Source organism: Protopterus annectens, chromosome 7.part0 (genome assembly GCF_019279795.1).
Source record: "Protopterus annectens isolate FY-2018-M chromosome 7.part0, PAN1.0, whole genome shotgun sequence".
Taxonomy (NCBI): domain Eukaryota; kingdom Metazoa; phylum Chordata; order Ceratodontiformes; family Protopteridae; genus Protopterus; species Protopterus annectens.
In genome coordinates this window covers 1,160,906,306-1,160,933,397 of record NC_056739.1, presented here as the reverse complement: position 1 = coordinate 1,160,933,397, position 27,092 = coordinate 1,160,906,306, and the positions used below count along the sequence as shown (strand labels likewise).

The window sequence follows — 27,092 nt, the reverse complement described above, 5'->3', positions numbered from 1 at the left end:
CCAAAATCCCCTACCCTCTGAAAGAGAGTCTAGAGCATTAGAGATGGGGAAAAAGGTTTATACATCTGCTACTCTTTCTGCCAGGGCATTAAACTGTCAATTCCATATGATACAGTACCAAGAATTTTTGTTAGATCAGCTAAATAAGAAACTTTCTTCACCTGAACCCTTAGACCGTAAATCCCTTCAGGATTTGGTACACAACTCACAACAGGTCAGTAATCATTTCTTAAAATGTGGCTATGATGCACTGGAGGCTTCATTTAGATCAGCTATGACTGGGGCAGTAATTCGTAGGCATGCCTGGCTGAAGGAGCAATCTTTGCCAGACCATGTCAAGGCTAAACTCCTTGATGCTCCAATGGAGAAACAACATTTATTTGGCTCCCCTGCACAGGAGATTCTAAAGAAGGTTGAAGAAAAAGCAAAATCTGTGCAAACAGATAAAGATTTCCTGCAAGTTCAACCTCCGAGGTTCAGCAGAAACTGGCCTACAAAGAATTGGTCGTTTCCAGACTCCTCCAGAGCACAGAGAGGCAGAAACAGGCACCCTAGAGGCAGAGGTCAATCCAAGGGCCCCTACAGAGGCCGTCAGTGGCAGCCTGCCAACCAGAGGAGTAGTGCAACAGCTACAACTACTGCCACTACTACAGGACAGACCCAATGACTTGACTCTGATTCCGCCTACCAGGGATCAACTGGAAGCACCCTTGGGCGGAAAGCTGGCTTTATTCTCGAAAAACTGGCATTGCATTACAAAGGATACATGGACATTGCAAATAATAGACAAAGGATACAGGTTTCACTTCCATACTTTACCAAAAAGAGGCGGAATGCCAAACCTTCCACCAAACCAGAAGGCAGAGGCTTTAAGACAAATCAGCAAGTTACTTCAGATGAAAGCTATAGAAAGGGTACCATCTACAGAACAAGGCCAAGGATTTTACTCCAGACTATTCTTGTGCCAAGAAAAGAAAACCAATGGAGGCCTATACTCGACCTGTCCGCACTGAACACTTATCTCATTGTGCCAAAATTCAAAATGCTGACCCTACAGCAACTTCTTCCCATGTTGGGCAAGGAGTCTTGGCTGGTGACTCTAGATCTCAAGGAGGCATACCTGCACGTCCCTATCCGAGCAGATTGCAGAAGACCCCTCAGATTTCTTGCAGGATCAGAGCATTATCAATTCTCAGCATTGCCCTTTGGCTTATCTACTGCGCCCAGAGTATTCACGAAATGCCTGGCATCAGTAATTGCACACTGCAGACTTCAGGGAATTCAAATTTATCCATACCTGGACAACTGCCTAATACAAGCGGACAACAAGAAAACATTGTTAAAGGACTTGGCCTATGCCATACACCTGCTACAAACCTTGGGATATACAGTCAACATCCAAAAGTCAAGACTAGTACCATCCCAAAGGATAACCTTTTTGGGTGCAGATCTGGACACAATCACTCAGATGGCTTTTCTCACAGAAGAAAAACAAAAACAACTGCCAGATTACTTCATGGCTCTGACAAGACAAACTCAGCTTACTGCAAAGAAAGTCCTGCAGGCCCTGGGTTACATGGCATCCTGCATAATTTTAATTCCGCAGGCCAGGTTGCATATGAGGAAATTACAATGGTACCTAAGGAATGTATGGTCTCAACACAGTCACAGTCTAGAAACCATGATACAAATCATTCCATGGCTTCAAAAGGAATTCCTGTGGTGGGCTCAGGCCTGCCAGTCCAACAGAGGGTTGCCTTTCAACAAACCAAAAACAAGGCAGACCATCACCACGGACGCCTCAGACCGAGGATGGGGAGCACACATGGAGGACAAAAGTATCCAAGGCCTATGGCCTCAAGGGCAGCTAAGCATGCACATAAACCAAAAGGAAATGCTGGCAGTAAGGCATGCAATCGAGGCATTCAGACCCTTCCTCCAGCAAGGGCATCTGTTAATGCGGACAGACAACACCACGGTCATGTGGTACATAAACAAACAGGGAGGCACTCATTCCTACCCTCTATGCCGGATGGCTATGAATCTGTGGAACCTATGCCTGAATCTCAATATCCAGCTGCAGGCCAAATTCGTACCAGGAAAAGAGAATACACTAGCAGACAGCTTAAGCAGAACTACCATGGATGCACACGAATGGATGCTGCATCCAGACATCTTCAAACTCATAAAGAAATGGGGAATCCCAGAGATAGATCTGTTTGCCTCCCCACTCAACCACCAACTGAAGAAATTCTGCTCAAGGACATACCACCCACAAGCCTGGAGGGTGGACTCTCTCTCTTTCAGTTGGAATGCCCTAACAGTATATGCCTTTCCACCTCTCCCATTGATGTACAAGGTTCTACTGAAGATCAGGGAGGAACAGCCAAAAGTCATACTAATAGCTCCGGACTGGCCAAGACAACATTGGTACCCGCTATTGAGAAGCATGTCTCAGGCAAACTCATGGCCTCTTCTTCTAACGCAGAAAAATTTCAAGACCCTGCATCCCAACTTGAAAACATTGCAGCTAACTGCCTGGAAAATTCCTTAAAGCCCAACCAAACCGTTTTATCTCGGAGGGTGAAGGACATTATCCTGGAGGCTCGCAGACCTTCCACAAGAAAGACATACTCAGCTAAATGGAAGAGATTTCTCATTTGGAGCACATCAAAGGGCACAGATGTCACAGTGGCAAACCTAGCACACATCCTAGAATACTTAGCAGAATTGTTCCACAATGGCCTGTCTTATTCATCCATTAAGATTCATGCTTCAGCAATTTCAGCAGAATACAATATGGATCCACCTACCTTCTCAGACCCTCTTCTCAGACAATTTTTGAGAGGGATCAAAAATGTTAAACCTCCAAGAAGACCCCCCCTACCTGCATGGTATCTCAATTTTGTGCTGGAAAAACTGACACTACCTCCTTTTGAACCAGCAGCATCAGCAGACCTCCAGTTTTTATCTTGGAAAACTGCATTCCTTCTGGCAATCACTTCAGCAAGAAGAGTATCTGAGTTACAGGCATTAATGGCAGTGCAGCCTTTTCTTATCTTTCACCAGGATAGAGTGTCACTGAGAACCAATCCTACTTTCATGCCAAAGGTGGTATCTAGGGTATCCTTGAACCAAGCTATTCACTTGCCTACGTTCTTCCCTAAACCACAGAACAAAGGGGAAAAGCTTTTGCACACCTTGGATATACACAGACAACTACGCTACTATTTGGACAGAACTAAAACTAACAGAAAAACTGATCAACTTTTTGTAGCATATGCAACTGGGGTGCAAGGAAGAGCAATTTCCAAACAGACAATTTCAAAATGGATAGGAAATTGCATTCGTTTTTGCTACTCCTTTCATGGAAAGACAGTTCCTGAAAATATCAGGCCTCACTCCACAAGGGCCACAGCCACCACTACAGCTTTCCTACGAGGGGTGGCTACCAAGGACATTTTAGAAGCTGCTACTTGGAGCTCCGTGCATACATTTGCCAAGCATTACAATCTACCTTTATACTCCAGATCCCGAGCAGGGTTTGCAACTGCAGTACTGCAGGGGATCTTAACTACCCCATAATTCTCTTAGTACCTCCTCCCCCAGATTGGCTATGGTATTCTACCCATATGTTATGACTGCAGATGCATCCTTGAAGGACATAGTACAGTTTTGTACCTACCATAAATGTAGATGTCCGATAGGTATGCATCTGCAGTCAGGATTACCCACCCTCCTTCCCCTCTGTGGTATTCCTAGGGTGCTTACCCCTCTTTCAGCTAGCTGGGGGAATCTGTTATGGTGTATTTGTTTGTTTGTTTATATATGTATATAATTTGCAAATGTTTGGAACTTTTCAGCCTTTATCCAAATTTAGCCTTCCTAGAGGGCACCTGGCATCTGGGGCAAGAAAAACTGAGGAAAATGGCGTCGGCTGATGCTTTTATACCCCAGACACTCTGACGTCGGGGAAAGTGCAACATCAGCCGAGGCCAGACCCAGACTTTGGAATCCGGCCGACCGAAGTGCTGCCTGAGGCAGGACAACCCATATGTTATGACTGCAGATGCATACCTATTGGACATCTACATTTATGGTAGGTACAAAACTGTACTTTTCTTCTTCTGACCAGGAATATTCTTTCTCTCCTTATGAGGATTCTGATGCTGAGGAATCCATTCCTTCAGCTTCTCCCCTGAGGATTTCTCTTTTGGGGAAACTTTGCATGAAATGAGGGAACATTTTCACTGGGAAGGACAGGAGTACTCGGAATCTAAGAAAAGACCAAGGGATTTTCTTCTTCTTCCCCAACATAGACCCCTGGCTATTCCTCCTATTTTGGATATTGTGGATGATGCTTTTTCGGAGGCTAACTTAACTCCTGACTCTCTTCCTCCTGCTCCTGTTAAGCCAGACAGATATTATAGGGTTCCTGATTCCCACCAGTTTTTATGCAAGAATCCTACTGCTGATCCTGAAACCATTTTTCAGGGTCCTAAGGGGGTTAAGGCCGCTTCTGCTAAAAACCCCATTCCCACTGAGAAGGATTCCAGATCTTTAAAAAGATGGGGCAAAAAAGTGTACACTTCTGCTACTTTATCTATTAGGGCTTTAAACTGTCAGTTTCATATGCTGAAATACCAGCAATTTCTTCTGTCTGTTTTAAAACAAAAGCTAACTTCCATTTCCGCCTGTGCAGATGATAAGGAATTACATGACTTAATGCATGCCACTGAACAAGTTGGGAAGCATGGTTTACACTGTGGATTTGATGCCTTGGAGGCTTCTTGTTAGGGCTGCTGCCTCTGGCACAGTCATTAGAAGGCATGCGTGGTTAAAGGAACAAAACTTGCCAGATCAAGTAAAAGCTAAATTATTGGATGCTCCAGTTCAGCATAATGTTTTGTTTGGATCTAAAGCTGAAGAGGTGATAAAGAAGATGGAGGACAAGGCAAAATCCATGCAAACGGTTAAAGATTTCTTACAAGTACAGCCACCCAGATTTAGTAGGAATTGGCCTGCAAAAAATTGGTCCTTTCCCAATTCAGACAGGCCTCAGAGGGATAGATACAGACTCTCCCGAGGAAGGCCTCAAACGCAAGCCTCTTATAGACCAAGACAGTGGACTGCTTCCACCCCTAGGGGGGGGAGAGGACAGGTCGCAAGCTCATAGAAAACAGACTCAATGACTCCCTCTGTTGGGCTGCAGGAACTTCTTGCCTGGAAGCCCCTCTCGGAGGAAAACTTTCTCTTTTTCACCTAAATTGGACTCGTATAACCCAAGACAAGTGGGTTCTGGATGTGGTTTCAAGAGGTTACAAATTCCATTTTCATACCCTACCAAGACCAAGCGGATGGCCAGATCTTCCAAAACATCAATGGTTAGAGGCCTTAAACCAGGTGGAAGCTCTCTTGGCTATGAAAGCCATAGAGCTGGTTCCACTTTCAGAGATGGGACAAGGTTTTTACTCAAGGCTCTTTCTAGTCCCCAGAAAGCAAAATTCATGGAGGCCCATTCTGGATCTGTCAGTCTTGAACACTTTTCTCGAGATACCAAAATTCAAGATGCTTACTCTACAGCAGCTACTTCCAATGCTCACCAAAAATGCCTGGATGGTAACTTTGGATTTAAAGGAGGCATATTTACACATTCCCATCAGGCAGGAATTTAGAAAATACCTCGGGTTCAAGGCCGGATCAAGGCACTATCAATTCTCTGTGCTGCCCTTTGGATTGTCTACTGCACCCAGGGTCTTCACCAAATGCCTGGCTCCAGTAGTGGCTTATTGCAGATTCATGGGAATTCAAATTTACCCTTATCTGGACGACTGTGTTATTCAGGCAGACAGCAAGGATGTCTTACTCCAGCATCTAGAATTTGTTCAGAATCTTCTCAAGTTCCTGGGATTCACTGTAAACATAAAAAAGTCAAATTTGACACCCTCACAACAGATAACTTTTCTGGGTGCTCTTCTAAACAGAACAACCCAGATGGCATTTCTGACATACGAAAAACAATTACAGCTGGCTTCAACTTTCAAAACCTTGGCAACATTAACTCAGCTATCTGCAAGGAAATTCCTGCAGGCTTTGGGTTACATGGCCTCCTGCATCCTTGTCGTACCATATGCAAGACTACATATGAGGAAAATACAGTGGTACCTAAAAAGTGTATGGTCTCGGCATTGCCACAGTTTAGACATACAGATCACTGTCCTGCCTTGTCTTCAAAAGGAATTCCTTTGGTGGTCCAAGGCATGTACTCTAAACAAAGGAAAACCCTTCAGTCTGCCTCCAGCCACTCAGATACTAACCACGGACACTTCAGATTATGCATGGGGAGCCCATTTTCAGGGCAACTGTCTGCAGGGCCTTTGGACAAAGGATCGGAAGCACCTGCATATCAATTTAAAGGAAATGTTAGCCGTTCAGAACGCTCTCTTGGCCTTCAGGAATCTTCTACAACCAGGACAACTACTGATACGGACAGACAACACCACAGTTATGTGGTACATAAACAAGCAAGGGGGATCTCATTCCTATCCCCTTTGCAGACTAGCCATGAATCTATGGAACACAGCTCTAGCTTGCAAACTGGACCTTCTAGCTCAGTTTCTACCAGGGAAGCAAAACTTCCTGGCAGACAGTCTGAGCAGAAACCTGTCGGACCCACACAAATGGATGCTGGACACCGAAATATTCAAGATGATTACAGCAGTCTGGGGATGTCCTCACATAGACCTCTTTGCATCCCACCTCAGTCATCAACTACAGATTTTTTGCACCAGGACATTCCACGAACTAGCTTGGAAAGTGGATGCACTATCATTCAGTTGGAGAAACCTCTCTGGGTATGCCTTCCCGCCTCTACCTCTTCTTCCACGGGTGTTATTAAAGATCAAACAGGACAAGCCCAAGATGATAATCTTGCTGGCCCCAAATTGGCCTCTGCAGTTTTGGTACCCAACACTGAAAAACCTTTCTCTGGAGCCCCCTTGGGTTTTACCACAGACTCCGAACCTTTTGTCCCAACACCAGGGTCAGGTTCTGCACCCCCATGTCAAAACTCTCAGCCTGGCGGCCTGGTTAATCCAGGATGTCCTTCAAGGATGCATCTGCAGTCCTTACAAATGGGTTGTCCTGTCATCAGGCAGCCCTTCGGTCGGCCGGATTCCAAAGTCTGGGTCTGGCCTCGGCTGGTGTCGCACTTCACCTGACGTCATAGCGGCATTTCTTCGGGTATAAAGGCATCAGCCGACGCCATTTTCCCCAGTCTTTCTTGCCGCGTGGCGCCCGAAGCAAAAGCTGTTCGCAAGTGCCGGTCGGTCAGAACCAGAGATTACTTCTACAAGTACCGAAGACTTCTAAAAAGCTAAGTACCCCGTTGGGGACTCTTTCTTGCCTCAGCCGATGTCAGAAAAAGTGAATAACTGTTTAACTTGTGGGAAACAAATACCTCATAAAGATTTCCACTCTTACTGCTTACCTTGTTTAGGCCCAGACCACGACGTAGCAGCTTGTCTAGCCTGTGCTTCTTTCAACCGACGGACGCTTAGACGTCGGTCGGAATTTGCTGAAGAGTTTTTCGGCTCCGATTTTGCTTAGATTATGCCGTCGGATACTCAGACTACGCAAATTTCTAAAAACGCAAGGAAAAGGACCGACACTCGCGGTCCGCGGTTTCGGCCGAAACCGCGGTTAAGCCAACCGCGAGTGTCTCGGTTTCGTCTGAAACCGAGTCCACGGTTCTTCCTTCGGCCGAAAGCTTGCCACTTACCGAGGCCTCATCCAACCTGGCTGAATCTGCTACTGAAATCCCACCTGCTCTTGCAGGTTCGCAGGATTTATCTGATACTATCCCTTTGGATATTTCTACCCCTGCACGTGGAGCTGCTAGGCCTCCTGCATCCATGTCTATTAAGGCCTTTGCCAGGGCTAAAGCAGCAAAATCTACCAAATCGGTGCCTGCTAAGACCCCCTCTCACAGGCCTAGTTCCAGTTCACAAATGCTTAGTCTAGCAGAGGATCTCATTTCTTTGATCCGGGGATCCCAACCACATCCAGACAGGGCCTCTCACCCACCTCCAGAGAAGAGGACTAGAGTAGAGCCCCCTGAGCCAGTTTCTTCAGATGGATCCTCTGATGAGTCAGATAATTCAAACCCTCCAGAGGGCCCCTTTTCTCCTTATGAGGACTCTGATGCAGAAGACTCCATTCCTTCTGTCTCTCCGCCTGAGGAATTTTCTTTTGGGGAAACCTTGCATGATATGAGGGAACAATTTCAATGCCAGGGCCAGGATTTTTCAGACTCTAGGAAAAGGCTTAGAACCTTTTTGCATTTGCCACAGCATAGGCCTTTAGCCATTCCTCCAGTACTTACTGTGGTGGATGATGCTTTTAATGATGCTTGTACTGCTCCTGATTCTCTTCCTCCGGCCCCTGCTAAGCCCGATAGGTACTACAGGGTTCCGGACACACATTATCATTTGTATAAGGCCCCTTTTGCAGATCCCGAAACTATCTCCCAGGGACCCAAGGCTGTAGCAGCTTCTTCTACCAAAAACCCCTTCCCCTCTGAAAGGGAATCTAGGGCCTTAGAGAGATGGGGTAAAAAAGTTTACACTTCTGCTACTCTTTCAGCTAGGGCCTTGAACTGTCAATTCCACATGATTCAGTATCAGGAATTTGTTAGACCAATTAACTAAAAAAAAAAAAAAAAAACTGTCCTCGGATGAACCATTAGACAAAAAATCTGTACAGGAAATGGTACATAACATTCAGCAGGTCAGTAATCATTCCTTAAAATGCGGCTATGATGCACTGGAGGCTTCCTTTAGATCAGCCATGACTGGCACAGTGATCAGAAGACATGCATGGTTGAAAGAGCAGTCCTTACCAGACCATGTTAAATCAAAGCTCCTAGATGCTCCCATGGATAAGCTCAATTTGTTTGGCTCCCCTGCGCAGCAGGTGCTGAAGAAGGTGGAAGAGAAAGCAAAATCTGTTCAGACAGTCAAGGATTTCTTGCAGGTCCAACCTCCAAGGTTTAGCAGGAACTGGCCTTCCAAGAATTGGTCCTTTCCAGACACCTCCGAGCTCCGAGAGGCAGGAATAGGCGCTCAAGAGGCAGGGGTCAATCCAGAGGTGCCTACAGGGGACGTCAGTGGCAGGCTAACAACCAGCGAGGTACAGCCACAGATCCAGCCACCACCACTTCCACAGGACAATCACAGTGACTTGGCTCTGGCACCGCCTACCAGGGAACAACTAGAAGCACCCTTAGGCGGGAAGCTAGCCTTATTTTCAGTAAACTGGCATTACATCACAGGAGACAAATGGATTTTACAGACAATAGACCAAGGTTACAGGTTTCACTTCCATACTCTACCAAGGAAGAGAGGAATGCCAAACCTACCTCCAAATCAGAAGACAGAAGCTCTAGAACAAAAAACTCACGTACTAAGGATGAGAGCTATAGAAAGGGTACCATCTATGGAACAAGGACAAGGATTTTACTCCAGACTCTTCCTGGTACCAAGAAAAGAAAACCAATGGAGACCTATTCTCGACCTGTCCGCTTTAAACACATACCTCATTGTTCCAAAATTCAAAATGCTGACCCTACAGCAGCTTCTTCCCATGCTGGGCAAGGAGTCTTGGCTGGTAACTCTAGATCTCAAGGAGGCATACCTGCACGTCCCCATACGACCAAATTGCAGAAGATACCTCAGATTTCTTGCAGGATCAGAGCATTATCAATTCTCAGCATTGCCCTTTGGCTTATCTACTGCCGAGAGTATTCACGAAATGCCTGGCATCAGTAATTGCTCATTGCAGGCTTCAGGGAATTCAAATTTATCCTTACCTGGACGACTGCCTGTTACAAGCGGACAACAAAAACAAATTAACAAAAGATTTGGAAAGGGTCATTCATCTACTACAAGCCCTGGGATACACAGTCAATATAAAAAAGTCAAGGCTGATACCATCCCAAAGGATAACCTTCTTGGGTGCAGATTTGGACACATCAAAACAAATGGCATTCCTGACAGTAGAAAAACAGGAGCAACTCCCTCTCTACTTCATGGTATTAACAAAGCAGAACCAGCTAACAGCAAGAAAAGTCCTGCAAGCTCTCGGTTACATGGCATCCTGCATAATATTGATTCCACATGCCAGACTACATATGAGGAAGTTACAGTGGTACCTAAGGAATTTATGGTCTCAGCACAAGCACAGCCTAGAAACCCAGATTCCAATAATTCCATGCCTGAAACAAGAATTCCAATGGTCGGCTCAGGCTTGTCAATCAAACAAGGGACTGCCCTTCCACAGCACTCAACCAAGCCAGACCATCACAACAGACGCCTCAGACCTTGGTTGGGGGGCGCACATGCTGGACAAGTGCATACAAGGCTTATGGACTCAAGACCAGCTGCACCTACACATAAATCAAAAGGAAATGCTGGCAGTAAAACTGGCAATTCAGGCATTCAGACCATTTCTTCGACAGGGTCAACTGCTGATAAGGACGGACAACACCACAGTTATGTGGTACATCAACAAACAGGGAGGCACACATTCATACCCTCTATGCCGGATGGCAATGGACCTCTGGAATGTGGCACTGAGCTTCAACATTCAGCTTCAAGCAATTTTTGTGCCAGGAAAAGAAAATATACTAGCAGACATCCTAAGCAGAACTACCACGGATGCCCACGAATGGATGCTGCATCCGGACATCTTCAAAACCATTACAGGGAAATGGGGACTACCAGAAATAGACTTATTTGCATCCCCACACAATCACCAACTGAAAAAATTCTGCACAAGGACGTACCACCCACTTGCTTGGAAAGTGGACTCCCTATCTTTCAGTTGGAAAAACCTGACAGCATATGCATTCCCACCTCTTCCTTTGATGCACAAGGTGCTATTGAAGATCAAAGAAGGACCGTCCAAGGATCATCCTGATAGCTCCAGTCTGGCCAAGGTAACATTGGTACCCATTACTGAGGAGCATGTCTCGGGAACAAATATGGCCTCTGCCCCTAGTTCCCTTGCTGTTAACACAGAACAACTTCAAAACCCTGCATCCAAACCTGAAAACACTGCAGCTGGCTGCCTGGAACATTGCATAAGACCAAATAAGCCAGATTTATCTCAAAGGGTAAAAGACATTATGTTGGAGGCTCGCAGACCCTCAACAAGAAAAAATTATTCAGCAAAATGGAAAAGATATCTCATGTGGAGTACTGCAAAAGGAGAGAATGTGTCACTGGTAAACATAGCTAACATCCTGGAATACTTGGCAGAGCTCTTCCACAACGGCCTGTCCTGTTCTTCCATAAAGATTCATGCATCAGCTATTTCAGCAGAATACAACTTGGATCCTCCAGTCTTCTCACATCCTCTGCTCAGGCAGTTTCTGAGAGGGATTAAAAATGTAAAGCCACCTAGAAAGCCACCATTGCCAGCATGGGACTTGAACTTTGTGCTAGAAAAGTTGACACTCCCTCCTTTCGAGCCAGCAGCAACAGCAGAATTACAGTACTTATCATGGAAAACTGCTTTCCTGCTTGCAATCACTTCAGCAAGAAGGGTATCTGAGCTACAGGCATTAATGGCAGTACAGCCCTTCCTGATCTTCCATCAAGATAGTGTCCATGAGAACTAATCCTTCTTTTATGCCAAAGGTGGTCTCCAGGGTATCTATAAATCAAGCTATCCACCTACCAACTTTCTTCCCCAACCCACAGAACAGGGGAGAAAGACTGTTGCATACCTTGGATGTACATAGACAATTACGCTACTACCTGGACAGGACCAAGAGCAATAGAAAGACTGACCAGCTACTGGTAGCATATGCGACAGGAATGGAAGGAAAAGCAATTTCAAAACAGACAATCTCTAAGTGGATAGGAAATTGCATTAGATTTTGTTACTCCTACCATGGGAAGAAAACTCCAGAAAACATCAGGCCTCACTCTACAAGGGCTACAGCCACTACCACAGCTTTCTTACGAGGAGTGGCTACCAAGGACATTTTAGAGGCTGCTACTTGGAGCTCCGTGCATACATTTGCCAAGCATTATAATTTACCTTTTTACTCCAGATCCCAAGCAGGTTTTGCCACTGCTGTTTTGCAAGGGATCTTAACTACACCATAATCTTATTTCTCCTCCTCCCCCAGTTTGGCTATGGTATTCTACCCATTTGTAAGGACTGCAGATGCATCCTTGAAGGACATAGTACAGTTTTGTACCTACCATAAATGTAGATGTCCGATAGGCATGCATCTGCAGTCAGGATTGCCCACCCTCCTTCCCCTCTGTGGTACTCCTAGGGTATTTGCCCATCTTGTAGCTAGCTGGGGGAATCTATTATGGTGTATTTGTTTGTATATATGTACATGCATGCTTATTTTTTGTTTGCTCTCTACTATTTGGAACCATTTGCATTTATCCAAATTTAGCCTTCCTAGAGGGCTCCTGGCATCTGGGGCAAGAAACACTGAGGAAAATGGCGTCGGCTGATGCCTTTATACCCGAAGAACTGCCGCTATGACGTCGGGTGAAGTGTGACACCAGCCGAGGCCAGACCCAGACTTTGGAATCCGGCCGACCGAAGGGCTGCCTGACGACAGGACAACCCATTTGTAAGGACTGCAGATGCATGCCTATCGGACATCTACATTTATGGTAGGTACAAAACTGTACTGTCTATGATTCATTCTCTCCTACCCAAGCAGGTTATGGATGTCATTTTAGAAGCCAGACGTCCTAGCACTAGAAAATCTTATGCAGGAAAATGGAAAAGATTTTGCTCCTGGATGCAGGCTCAGGATTCAGATCCTCTTATTCCTAACATTCCTCTGATTTTACTTTACCTGACAGACCTCTTACATAAGGGTCTTTCTTTCTCTTCCATAAAGATACATGTGTCTGCTATTTCTGCTTATTATAATACAGACCCTCCAATCTTTTCCCACCTGCTCATGAGACAGTTTCTCAGAGGAGCTAAGAACTTAAGGCCCCCTAGATCTCCACCCATTCCTGCTTGGGATCTCAACTATGTTTTGGAAAAACTCACCTTACCTCCTTTTGAGCCTGCTGCCACATCTGACATCAAGTTTTTATCTTGGAAGACAGCCATCCTGTTAGCTCTGACCTCTGCCAGGAGAGTTTTGGAGTTGCAAGCTCTCATGGCTGTGGAACCTTATATTATTTTTCATCAAGACAGGGTGTCTTTAAGGACTAATCCTACTTTCATGCCTAAGGTGGTTTCCAAAGTGGCTTTAAATCAAACTATTCACTTGCCAGCTTTTTTCCCCACTCCTCAAAATAAGGGGGAAAGGATCTTGCATTCCTTGGATGTACACAGACAACTACGTTTTTACCTGGACAGAACCAAGGACATCAGGAAATCAGAGCAATTGTTTGTTTCTTATGCTTCAAGTTCCCAAGGTAAAGCCATTTCAAAACAGACCATTTCTAAATGGATTGCTCATGGAATCAGATTTTGCTATTCATACCATGGAAAGCAAATCCCAGGGAGTATAAGGACTCATTCTACCAGAGCTGCTGCCACTTCAGCTGCCTTCCTCAGGGGAGTTCCTACCAAAGACGTTTTGGAAGCTGCAACTTGGAGTTCAGTGCATACTTTTTCTAAGCACTACAATCTACCTCTCTACTCTAAGTCTAGGGCAGGCTTTGCTTCTGCAGTCTTGCAGGGCCTTTTAGCCGCCTCCTCTACTTTGACCACCTCCCTTTTATTCTGCTTTGGGATTCAACCCTACAGTCATGACTGCAACAGTGAAACACGATGAACATAGTACAGTTGTATACACTTACCATAAATGTAGATGTTCGAGTGTCTTCACTGTTGCAGTCTGGGTTACCCTCCCTCCTGTCCCCTCTTATTTTTTCTTTTGTGTGGTTCCCTTCTTCACCCTTCTTCTGAGGTGTATTTGCAAAGGGTATGGGATCTTACTCATTTTGGAACACCTGACATCTGGGTCAAGAAAAACTGGAGAACATGGCGTCGGCTGTCAGCTTTGTACTCCTGGCGCTCTGACGTCAGGGAGCATGGCTGAGCAGCCGACTTGACCCAGACTTTGGGATTCTGGCCGACCGAGGACTGCCTGCCGGCAGGGGAGAACCCTACAGTCATGACTGCAACAGTGAAGACACTCGGACATCTACATTTATGGTAAGTGTACACAACTGTACTTTGTGTCTTTCGGCTTTTTCCGGTTAGGGGTCGCCACAGCGGAACTCCGGTCCGCTAATGATTGGCAGTAGATTTTTACATGTCGAGTTGCCAGCCCTGACGCACAACCTTCAACGAAGGTACACTCATTCATGCATGTCTCCACACAGAAGACGCTCTAGCTGAGAATCGAACAGAACACCGTTTTTCTGTGAGGCGACAATGCTACCGCAGCACCACCACTGCAGTGTTCTACAGTATCTATCTACCTCCCTTATACACCCTTATATACTACACTAGTTCGCATAAATGCTTGTATTTACTTTGCGTTATTGATTTATTGCTTTGTACTGTACTGTGCTCTTTGTATAAAAAGAGTCACATTGAGAGCTTTTCTCCTCATGACTCCAGGGAAAGTAGATTCTTCCCAGTTGGATACTTCCAGCTAAATAAATAAAAATGACTCACTGAATGAATTAATACACGTTCTGATTTCTATGGGTTACATCTGTGAGCCAGTTTGCAACCCACCTAGTGATATAGGGGTTGGTGCCTAGCTTACTGAGCTTTTCTATGATTCCAAAGTTTAGTTAGTACAGCTGAGAATTGGATGCTGCTGTCCTCATGTTACTGAAGGTTGTAAGCCTCCTAACTGATGTCTCATGCAAAATTCACAGATTTAGGTTCATAGGTTCATACTAGGCTATCTGCCCTAGGGCATTTATAAGCCTAGCCAGAGTGTGTGTGGCTTTCACCACCCCTTAGGATGAGAATACTGTACCCATTAGTTTGCTGTGCCTCTGTCCAGCAGTGATACAGAGATGATTCCCGGGGTAAACCTACGATCTCCCATCCACTCGTCAAGATTTCTCTTGAACAGAGTCAGTGAGGGGCTCTGCCTCACATGGACTGGGATTCTGTTCCACAGTGTAGGGAGTCTCTGGGTGATGAATCTGTCCCTCCAGCACGTCCTATTTATATCCGTGTTGAGGTTTAAGTCTCTTGCTCTCGTGGCTCTGGTGAATTTGGATTTTTTGAGGTGGAGCATGTCCATTAATTCCGGGTTGGACATGGCCTTGTATGTCAGGCACAGATCACCTCTGAGCAGACGGTATGCGACTGAATAGAGCTGGAGTTTCTTCAGTCGGCCATCGTATGACATATGTTTGAGCCCCTTTATCCTTTTGATGAGGAACTTTTGGGGTCTTTCCAACTGCTGCAGGTGTCGGGTAAGGTACATTCCGAATGGGGCATTATACTCAATCATTGGTCTGATAAGTGAAGAGTACAGGGGTACAATGACCTCTCCTGATCTGGATGTGAATCCCTTCATGATCAGGTGGGCAATGTAGAAGGTCTTCTTAACCACTTTGGCAATGTGAGTGTCAAAAGAGAGGTTACTGTCAACTTGGGTCCCCAGGTCCCTGATAACTTCTTCCGTGTTTAATGGATTACCACCTATGTGATAATTAGGAGTTACCTTGTTTTTCCCAAAGGGTATGACTATACATTTTTTGGCATTTAGCTTAAGGCCATGGCTCTGGCACCAGTTATCCATTTCTATGAGACCTTTCTGGAGTATGTCTGTGTCTGATGGAGTGTCAATTATGGTGCCCAGTTTGCAGTCATCTGCAAATTTTGTCAGCCACAATCCCCTATGTTTGCCTGCACTTCAGAAAAATAAATGCTGAACAAGAGGGGGCCCAGGACTGAGCCCTGTGGGACACCGCTCGTGACCGGCTTAGAGTCTGACTGGCACCATCAACTCTAACCCTGTGTGTTCTGTCCTTGAGCCAGTTTGCAACCCATCTTGTGACATATGGGTTTACATCTAAGCTGGTGAGCTTTTCTATGATGCCCGAGTGGGGTATTGTGTCGATTGCTTTTGCTAGGTCAAGGTAGGCTGTGTGAACTGCCTTACCCTCATCAATGGCCTTAGTGACTGTTTCGAAAAAGTCGACCAAGTTCAAGAGGCAGGATCTGCCCTTGACAAAGCCAAATTGGGTAGGATCCAGTGTCTGTAGGTCCCCAATGTCTTTATTTATGAGTTCCATTATGATCCTCTCCATAGCTTTGCAGACAAGGCTCATCAAGCTTATGGGCGGTAATTTCCAGGGTCCGTAGAAGCACCGCCTTTGTGGAGTGGGACCACAGTTGCCGTCGCCATTCTTTGGAGTGTATCCTGTAGTAAGGCTAAGATTAAACAGCAGCCTTATGTGTGGGTTTAGTTCCTCATTGAGTTCGGTAGCACACAGCCGGGGACACCGTCCGATCCCATTGATGCTGTGTTTTTGCTTTAGAGAGAGCAGCTCTCACCTGGGCATCTGAGATGTTTGGGAGGCTAGACTCTGGTGGGATAGATATTTCTCCTTTTGGGATTTGCACTGAACCTGTCTGCGAGTATGTTGCCAATGTCTGTGGGTTCAGTGATTTTTATCATTTTGGACTAATTCTGAGCATATCTGGGAGTTTCCACCCAGGTTTCTAACATAGCTAAAGAAGGCTTTATGATTGTTTTTTGTGTCATTAGCGATTTTTCTCTTAAAGTTGGCCTTGGATGATTTTATGAGTGATCGTAGTTTTTTGCTAGTATTGATCAGAGATGCCTTCCCATTTAGGGATTTTGCTCTGTCATGTAGTAGCTTTCTCCTCTTGTTGTAGAGTTTGTTTATGGCTGGAGTCCACCAGACCGGGTGCCTGCCTTTGGTGGAAAGGGTCTTGATTTTATTAGGGATTGCTTGATCCATACATTCCTGGAGGTGCTCGTAGAAGACATTTGTAAGGGTTTCAGCAGCGTTGGGTTGTGGTTTCCACTGGCTCGGACGCCTTGAAGGATACCACTCCAGTCTTAAGAAGTGTGAAGTTTGCTTTTGAGAAGTTCTTCACTGTGGTCTTTTTTGCTGGGGGTGGGGGCGGGATGTGGATCTCCAGTGAGATTCATTTATGGTCTGATCTCACCAATGAGGGATATACTTCCAGTGTGGAGCATTTTGTCCCCATGTTTGTGATGATCAGGTCTAGTATATTTTCTCCTCTTGTGGGAATGGTGACTAGTTGTTCCATAGCATTTGAGTTTATGAACTCAAGGAACCTTTGGGCTAGGGTGTTGGGGCTTGAGTAATGTTCCCAGTCTATGTTTGAGTAGTTGAAGTCACCCAATATGATGGTGTTTGGAGAGGCATTCATACTCTCCAGTGTCTTCAGGAAGGCTGTGTGGGTTTCCTGAGTTTGAGAAGGTGATCTGTAGCATGTTACAAAATGTAGGGCAGTTTTACCTATGGTTAATTGCACCTGGATGGTCTCCGATGCTTCGTGCGTTGCCACTAACCTGGAGGTGTGGGTATCCTTTATGAATATGGATACTCCCCCTCCTTTTGTGGTTCGGTCCGGATTTTGGGGCCGGAACGCATGATATGAGGTATAACCTGATAGTGCTGGGGTGCTCTCAGGAGCCTTGAACCAGGTTTCAGTCACAGCACAGACATCAATGTTCTCCATACTGAGGAGGGCTTCGAGGGCGTGCATCTTGAGGTTTAGACTTGGTTGAGCAGTATTACCCTTAGTTTTTCTCCATTTTTGTTTTCTAGGGCGGTAGGTTTATCATTTGAGCCTTGCCTAAGAAAGGCACTATGGGGGTGGCAAGAGCCTTTGCCAATATCCGGAAGCCCAGGGGTGACAGGTGCAAGCCGTCCCTTGCGAAGCAGCGTGGCTTGTCAAGCGTATCATCCCAGGCAGACAGACATTGGATCCCCTTAGAATGACACCAGTAATTAAGCCAATTATTAAAGCTGATCCTTTTGTCTCTGTATTGTGGCATCATTCTTGGTGAGGGTAGGATACTGCTCAGGGTCAGGGTCATACCGGCCTGGGCTACATAATCTGAGAGCTCCTCTATGTCTCTTTTCATGTAGTCCAGGGAGGTACGTCTCAGGTCATTCACACCGGCATGGACAATGACTGAGTCATACTTGTACTTGCTGTGGAGTGACCTGAGTGCTTGTGTTATGTGGTGGATTCTAGCGCCTGACAGGCAGCTTACTGTGATCTTTTCCTTGTTCAGTCTGGTGAGTGGGACGTCAGTGTGTCTGACTATGGAGTCACCTATAACAAGTGTGTCTGGCATTGTGTTTGGCCTTAAGGGCTGTGACTGTTTAGCACACTGACTTTGAGAACTATGTGTTGCATGTCTTATGTATTTCCTTCTTAGTTTTAGAGACACCATAGCATAACTTGTAATGTGACAATATCAAGAACTTTCTTTGGCTGAGTAGTGTGTCGGTTGCACATTAACAACCCAATAGATGAGCAGTTTAACATTATGATTGAAAATATGCACAAAGGCAGGAGTGGGTCAAAGGAAAATTACTAATGCAGATAAAGGAATAGAGATTTGCTAAATAGTTTTCTTTGGAATTTGAGATGATGATAGTAAGTTAAAAAAATGCATCAGTTATATGCATAATGTGAGTGATACTTGATTTCCCAAAATATACAGTAGCCACTCTCCCAAAAAAATAAGTCTTTCACTGCATGGCATGGACTGCAGAATACAGTGAGTTTTCAGTACATTCTTTTACTGTGCCAGTATCATGGAGTCAGGTTTGCAAATTACTGTTTCGCTTAATTTAAAAAAATATGGAGCTAAGTCGAATGTCAGTAAATTACAGAAACTGCTTGTCACAAGACAGCTGTTCCTCAGAAGGAAATGGGAAAGCAAAAAATAAGTTACATAATGTTTTGTAGACATAATTAGGGGTAAATCAAAAGTCACTATTAATAAAACACACTGAACTAATCAAGAATTTTCTGAAACGTACTTATGAAAAAATTAAATTGAAATTGTTTAAATAAATCTTTCTGCTGCTGGCAAACTGATTACATAAATAATTCTTACTGCAGGCAGAGGGGAAGGAATTCCCTTTCTTTGTATTCTAGCTGTCAGGTGCAATTTTAACACCTCTGCAGTAGTGTGGGGGTAGGGACTGTCAATTCAGGTTGGACTACAAAAGAACACTGAGAACAAAAGCCTCCAATTTAGCTACTTCTCTGCCTGCAACTGGATAACTTCAAAGTATAGTGTAAAGCAAGCCCTAAGCAAAACATAAATTAGGGTGATTAGCAACAGAAAAGAAGCAGCCCTCTTACAGAAGGAGTACAAACTGACAGTGGGTCACACCTTCAAATTATATGTCAATGACATGGGAATTCACAGTTACTTCCTTATGTCTGGCATGAGTCATAGAAAAAAGACTTGAAATGCTTTATGGGAAAGAGAAAGAGTTGAAGGAGAAGGTCACGTTGAGATATCAATTCCTGTCGGTAGCCATGTTGTGGTAAACATGCTGAAATTACAAATAAAGCACTTAGAGTGATTTTGAGGTGTTAAAATCGGTCTGGAAACAAAGGTAGACTGAAAAAAAACATATTTTTTTACTTCTAGGGTGGCGTTTTCCTTTAACTGTGTAAAAGTCTTTTATCCTGTTGTGTTAAGACTCACATTTGTGCTTTGTGCAAAGTCATTTCCCATGCCTTGTTTGTGTTCATGTATATATATATATATATATATATATATATATATATATATATATATATATGAATATGTATAGCTCTCTTTCTTTTTCATATATATATATATATATATATATATATATATATATATATATACACACATATATATATATATATATATATATATATATATATATATATATATATATATATATATATATATATATAGTGTGTGTATTAGTAGAAAATACTAGGTGGACATAAAATAGGCTTCACCAGTGGTAGAAATTTATGCACAATTATCCTTAATGAAACTTAGCTTGCATCGCGCTGATGCTCCTGTAATAGTAGTAAATACCTTTAAAAGGTTTGCCCTTTTTAAATCACTAAGTGCCCCTCTTGCCCTCTGCCCCCACAGCCTTCAACAGCCCGGCACCCCTGTTTTAAGACAGGTAGTGTATGAAAAGGTTCTTCATTGTAGGCATGTACTACTATTTTAAGTAGTTAGGTAATTGTAGTAGTATAAAAGTAGATGGCCTAGATATGTTACTCTAAACTCTTCTTTATGTGTTTCAGATGTAGGGCAAATGAACAATGGTGTTAGTAGAGAATGCTATCTGACAGTATGTGAACCATCTTTTTTTTTTTTTTTTTTTTTTTTTTTGCTTAAAGGCTGTTTTACAGTATAGTTTATCTGATATTTCCACCATTGCATAGAAAGAGGGAGCATAGTAGCATGCTTTATTTGCAGTGAAATGTTTAAAAGTATGTTGTATCTTGAGGGAGAGACATGTCCATGACAATAATTCTTGATTGTAATGTAAAAGTGGTCTTCCCTGTGGCATTGCACTTGGTAGAAACAGAAGGTGTGCCTCTGAGGCTGTGCTCATTGTCCTCTTTGTGAAAAAGCAGGAATTGAAATATTTTTTTTTGTCCTTCTGTCCTGCAGGGAAGCACCACTACTGTTTGTGCCACAGGTCTCAGGAACTTGGGGAACACATGCTTTATGAATGCTATTCTCCAGTCTCTCAGGTATTTACCCTGTCTGAACTGTATACCTTTTAGATTACATTTTTATTGCACAAATGTCTGATGTAAACAGGGCTGAGCTGCTGCATACTGTTGGCAAGATATTTAATATGCACATTGTCTTTATTTTATTTTATTTATTTTACATTTGTTAACCGGGATAGTCCGACTGAATGCATGTCCATTTTCAGCGGATTCCCATGGAGAAAAGCTCCAAGGGTAAGCAGATACAGCATTACATAATACCAGCCTTACATATTACAAACTATTTACAGAGATTACATAAGTAAGCAAGTTCCACAGGTTACAGTTAATCCCTGAGAGCAAGTCAGGTTTAAATTAAATTATACAGTAAACTGGTTAACAGATTTTTACACATTCTAGAGAGAGTTAGCCAGGCTTGATACATTGACATAGCCAGTTAAGTGACAAATGTTGTTTGAGTCTAGTTTTAAATTGACCTAAGGTGGAAAGTAAGGTAATATCAGCTGGAAGAGAGTTCCAGGATCTACTTACAGAGTTTGCAAAGAGAGAATCACCGGCTGTGTTATTCATTTTGCTAGTCTGAATTAGTAGATTGTTAGAGGATCGAAGAGGTCTAGGATTGTTATAGGGGGTGATAATATTTTTAAGTGCAGGAGTATTGTCCGGATTATAGAGGATTTTATAGGCCATAATCAGTTGGTTATACTGGATTAGGCTGGGTAGTTCAAGCCACCCAAGCTGATTTAGATTGATGCAATGATGTGTCTTAAAAGGCAGCCCAGTGGCAAACCTGGCAATGTGGTTGTAGTAAATTGAGAGTTTGTTAAGGACAGTCTTGTTTAAATTCGAGAGTGGAGGGGATGCATACAGAAGGGTTGAAAGAAGGTGAGAGTGAGCTATGGCAATTTTAGCTGGAGGGGTTAGGAAGGCTTTTATTCTGTAAAGTGACCCTAGTTTTTTATTGATGGTTTTGATAGTTAGGTTAACATGTAGGTCAAATTTTAGATTATTGTCTATGATGACACCTAATAGTTTTGTAGAGGGGTCAGGGGAGATTATTGTGCCATCATTTGATTTTATGGTAAAGGTGAAAGCGGTAGACCTATGTGTTGGTGAAAATAACTTTGCTAACGTTTGATGTTGCAGAACTGTGCAGAAAGGTTGCCTGATTAATCACCTAAAACTAGCATTTCTCAATTTGGTATGTTTTGTTAATTGTGTTTTTATTTTTCTTTCCGTTTCTCAGTAGTTGTGTAGAGTGACTCGCTGTCTGTTTGCTGATTTGCATCATGATGTTCGTGTTTCACTATTGCAGTCATCACACTTGGGTTATCCTGCCAGGGGTAGCCCTCAGTTGGCCAGAATACCAGAGGCTTAGTATTTCTGCGTCGGTTGCTGTCACTCCAGGACTGACATCAGGTCGTCAGTGGTATAAAAACATGCAGCCGACACCATTATATCAGTCTTTCTTGCCGAGGAGCCCGAAGCAGAAGCAGTTCGCACGAGTGCCTGTCTGCCACTACCTGAGTTTTCATTTCCGAAATTGAAGTTGAAGTCTTCTAAAGCTAAGTACCCCATTGGAGATCCTTTTTTCTTGCTCTAACCAATGTCAGCAAAAGTTAACAATTGTCTCGCCTGTGGAAAGCAAATACCACACCGAGATTTCCATTCTTACTGTGTCACCTGTTTAGGCCCGGACCACTACGTTCCTCGCTGTCAGTTTTGTGCTTTATTCAATGCCAGAACTATACATTGTTGGGCCCTTATCGTAGCTAAATACTTTCCCTCTCGATCTTCGTATTCCGAAATGGCTTCGGTAAGCCATCTGACTACCGATCTTCCGAAAAAATGTAAGGATAAAGACAGAGACAGACCGCACAGGTCAAAAACTGCCAATGACACTTCCGTTAAGCTAGTCGCCAGTTCGCTGGTACTCAGTGAGGCGCTTTCGCAGCCCCTGATGCCCGCATGTCCTTCAAGGATGCATCTGCAGTCCTAACAAATGGGTTGTCCTGTCGTCAGGCAGCCCTTCGGTCGGCCGGATTCCAAAGTCTGGGTCTGGCCTCGGCTGGTGTCGCACTTCACCCGACATCATCTCTGCTGGTCTTCGGGTATAAAGGCATCAGCCGACGCCATTTTCCCCAGTCTTTCTTGCCGCGTGGCGCCCGAAGCAGAAGCTGTTCGCAAGTGCCGGTCGGTCAGATCCAGAGATTACTACTACCGAATACTACTTCGAAGACTTCTAAAAAGCTAAGTACCCCGTTGGGGACTCTTTCTTGCCTCAGCCGATGTCAGAAAAAGTAAATAACTGTTTAACTTGTGGGAAACAAATACCTCATAAAGATTTCCACTCTTACTGCTTACCTTGTTTAGGCCCAGACCACGACGTAGCAGCCTGTTTAGCCTGTGCTTCCTTCAACCGACGAACGCTTAGGCGTTGGTCGGAGTTTGCTGAACAGTTTTTCGGCTCAGATTTTGCGTACATTATGCCGTCGGATCCTCCCACTTCTCAAATTGTTAAAAAACGCAAAGAAAAAGACCGACACTCGTGGTCCGCGGTTTCGGCCGAAACCACGGTTAAGCAAACCACGAGTGTCTCGGTTTCGGCCGAAACCGAGCAAACGGGTCAATCTTCAGCCGAATCCATGACTACTACCGAGGCTCCTGCTACCCTAGTTGAATCGGCCTCTGAAGTTTTGCCTACTAATGTGATTCCTATAGAATTATCAGACACCATCCCTTTGGATGTCTCTACCCCAGCACGTGGTGCTGCTAGGCCTCCTGCAGCCATGTCTATTAAGGCCTTTGCCAGGGCTAAAGCAGCCAAAACTGCTAAATCAGTGCCTGTTAAGCCCCCACACACAGGCCCAGTTCCAGTTCTCAAATGCTTACTCTGGCAGAGGATCTCATCTCTTTAATTAGGGGATCCCAATCTCACCCAGACAGGGCCTCTCAGCCTCCAGAAAAGAGACCTAGAGCAGAGCCCCCAGAGCCAGTGTCCTCAGATGATTCTTCTGATGACTCAGACATTACAGACCATCCAGAGGCTCCTTTTCTACTTATGAAGATTCCGATGCTGAAGAATCTATTCCATCTGCCTCTCCACCAGAGGAATTTTCCTTTGGGGAAACCTTACATGCCATGAGAGAGCAATTCCAATGGCAGGGACAAGATTTCTCAGATTCAAGAAAAAGGCTTAGGACCTTTCTACACTTACCGCAACATAGGCCCTTAGCTATACCTCCAGTTCTGCCTGTTGTGGATGATGCATTTAATGATGTTTGCACTGCTCCTGATACTTTACCTCCAGCCCCTGCCAAACCAGATAGGTTTTACAGGGTACCGGACACTCATCACCACCTATACAAGGCCCCACTTGCAGATCCTGAGACTATCTCCCAGGGGCCTAAGGCAGTAGCTTCGACCTCAGCAAAAAAAACCCTCCCTTCTGAAAGGGAATCCAGGTCCTTAGAGAGATGGGGTAAAAATTTACACCTCTGCTACTCTCTCAGCTAGAGCTTTGAACTGTCAGTTTCATATGATCCAATACCAAGAGTTTATGCTTGATCAGTTAACTAAGAAACTGTCCTCTGATGACTCCTTAGATAAGAAATATGTTTTAGAAATGGTGAATAACATTCAGCAGGTTAGTAACCATTCTTTAAAATGTGGCTATGATGCACTGGAGGCTTCATTTAGATCAGCCATGACTGGCACAGTTATAAGAAGGCATGCATGGTTGAAAGAACAGGTCTTGCCGGATCATGTTAAAGCAAAGCTGTTAGATGCTCCTATGGATAAGGCCAGTCTATTTGGTTCTCCTGCTCAGCAAGTAATGAAGAAAATGGAAGAGAAGGCAAAATCTGTACAAACAGTTAAGGATTTCTTACAGGTTCAGCCCCCAAGGTTTAGCAGGAACTGGCCTTCCAAAATTGGTCCTTTCCAGACTCCTCTAAATCTCAGAGAGGCAGGAATAGACGTTCCAGAGGCAGAAATCAATCCAGAGGAGGTGCCTACAGAGGACGCCAGTGGCAAGGCAATAACCAGCGAGGCACAGACACAACCACTGCCACTGCAACAGGACAATCACAGTGTCTTGGCTCTGACACCGCCTACCAGGGAACAAATAGCAGCACCCTTAGGCGGAAAGTTAGCCTTATTTTCAAAAAATTGGCACTATATCACAAAAGACAAGTGGATTTTGCAGACCATAGACCAAGGCTACAGGTTTCACTTCCACATCTTACCAGTAAAAAGCGGAATGCCAAACCTACCTCCAAATCAGAAAACAGAAGCTCTAAAACAGATAGCTCAATTAACAAAGATGAGAGCTGTGGAAAGAGTACCACCAACAGAACAGGGCAAAGGATTCTACTCCAGACTCTTCCTAGTACCAAGAAAAGAGAAAAGATGGAGACCTATTCTCGACCTGTCCGCCTTAAACACATTCATCATTGTCCCAAAATTCAAAATGCTGACCCTACAGCAACTTCTTCCCATGCTGGGCAAGGAGTGTTGGCTGGTAACTCTAGATCTCAAGGAGGCATACCTGCACGTCCCCATACGACCAAATTGCAGAAGATACCTCAGATTTCTTGCAGGATCAGAGCATTATCAATTCTCAGCATTGCCCTTTGGCTTATCTACTGCGCCCAGAGTATTCACAAAATGCCTGGCATCAGTTAATCGCTCATTGCAGGCTACAGGGAATCCAAATTTATCCATACCTGGACGACTGCCTGATACAAGCGGACAACAAAAGCAAGCTGACAAAAGACTTACAAAGAGTCATTTGCTTACTACAAGCCCTGGGATACACAGTCAATTTAAAAAGTCAAGACTGATACCATCCCAAACAAGAACATTCTTGGGTGCGGAATTGGACACAGTAAAACAGATGGCATTCCTAACTGCAGAAAAACAAGAACAACTCCCTCTTTACTTCTTGGCATTAGCAAAGCAGAACAAACTAACAGCAAGGAAAGTACTGCAGGCCTTGGGCTTCATGGCATCATGCATAATCCTGGTCCCCCATGCCAGACTGCATATGAGAAAGCTACAGTGGTACCTAAAGAATTTATGGTCTCAACACAGGCACAGCTTAGAAACCGAAATCCCACTAATCCCATGCCTGAAACAAGAGTTCCTGTGGTGGGCTCAAGCATGCCAGTCAAACCCAGGCTTGCCCTTCCACAACTTTCAAGCAAGCCAAACCATCACAACGGACGCCTCAGACCTAGGTTGGGGGGCACACATGCTGGACAAATGCATACAAGGATTATGGACTCCAGACCAGCTGCACCTGCACATATATCAAAAAGAAATGCTGGCAGTAAAACTAGCAATCCAGAATTTCAGACCATTCCTCAAAGAAGGCCATTTAATGATAAGGACAGACAACACCACAGTCATGTGGTACATCAACAAACAGGGAGGCACTCATTCATACCCCCTATGCAGAATGACTCTGGACCTTTGGAATATGGCTCTGAGCTACAACATCCAGTTACAGGCAATATTTGTACCGGGAAAAGAAAACATCCTAGCAGACATGTTAAGCAGAACTACCTCGGATGCTCACAAATGGATGCTACACCCGGACATCTTCAAGGCCATCACAAAGAAATGGGGAATGCCACAAATAGACCTATTCGCATCCCCACTCAATCACCAGCTCAAGAAATTCTGCACAAGGACATACCACCCACTTGCATGGAAGGTGGAGACTCTATCCTTCAGTTGGAAAGGCCTGACAGCATATGCATTTCCACCTCTTCCTTTGATGCACAAGGTACTACTGAAAATCAAAGAGGAACATCCAAGGATAATTCTGATAGCTCCAAATTGTCCAAGGCAACACTGGTATCCATTGCTGAGGAGCATGTCTCGGGGGAGAACGTGGACACTACCCCTGATGCCTTTGATGTTAACTCAGAACGACTACAACATCATGCATCCAAACCTAAAAACTCTGCAACTGACTGCCTGGAACATCACATAACAGCAACTAACCCAGATTTATCCCAAAGGGTTAAAGACATTATCCTTGAGGCCCGCAGACCTTCAACAAGAAGGAACTATGCAGGAAAATGGAAAAGGTTTGTCATTTGGAGTACTGAAAGAGGAAAAGATGTGTCAAAGATAGATATTGCTAACATCCTGGAGTACTTGGCAGAGCTTCTCCATACAGGCCTGTCCTATTCCTCCATCAAGATACATGCATCAGCTATTTCTGCAGAATACAGCTTCGATCCCCTGTCTTCTCACATCCTCTACTCAGGCAGTTCCTCAGAGGAATCAAGAATGTAAAACCTCCTAGGAAACCACCATTACCAGCATGGGACTTGAACTTTGTG

General features: G+C 44.4%; 1 protein-coding gene across 3 annotated transcripts in view; it reads left to right on the top strand.

Moving 5' to 3' along the window:
- Positions 1-27,092, top strand: part of USP3 (ubiquitin specific peptidase 3) — a 1,626,170-nt gene that overhangs the window by 724,315 nt on the left and 874,763 nt on the right. For all 3 annotated transcript variants that reach the window (XM_044077747.1, XM_044077746.1, XM_044077748.1), the window contains one exon: positions 20,672-20,754. In XM_044077747.1, the coding sequence (XP_043933682.1) occupies positions 20,672-20,754 (83 nt within the window). The remainder of the gene's footprint in view (positions 1-20,671; positions 20,755-27,092) is intronic.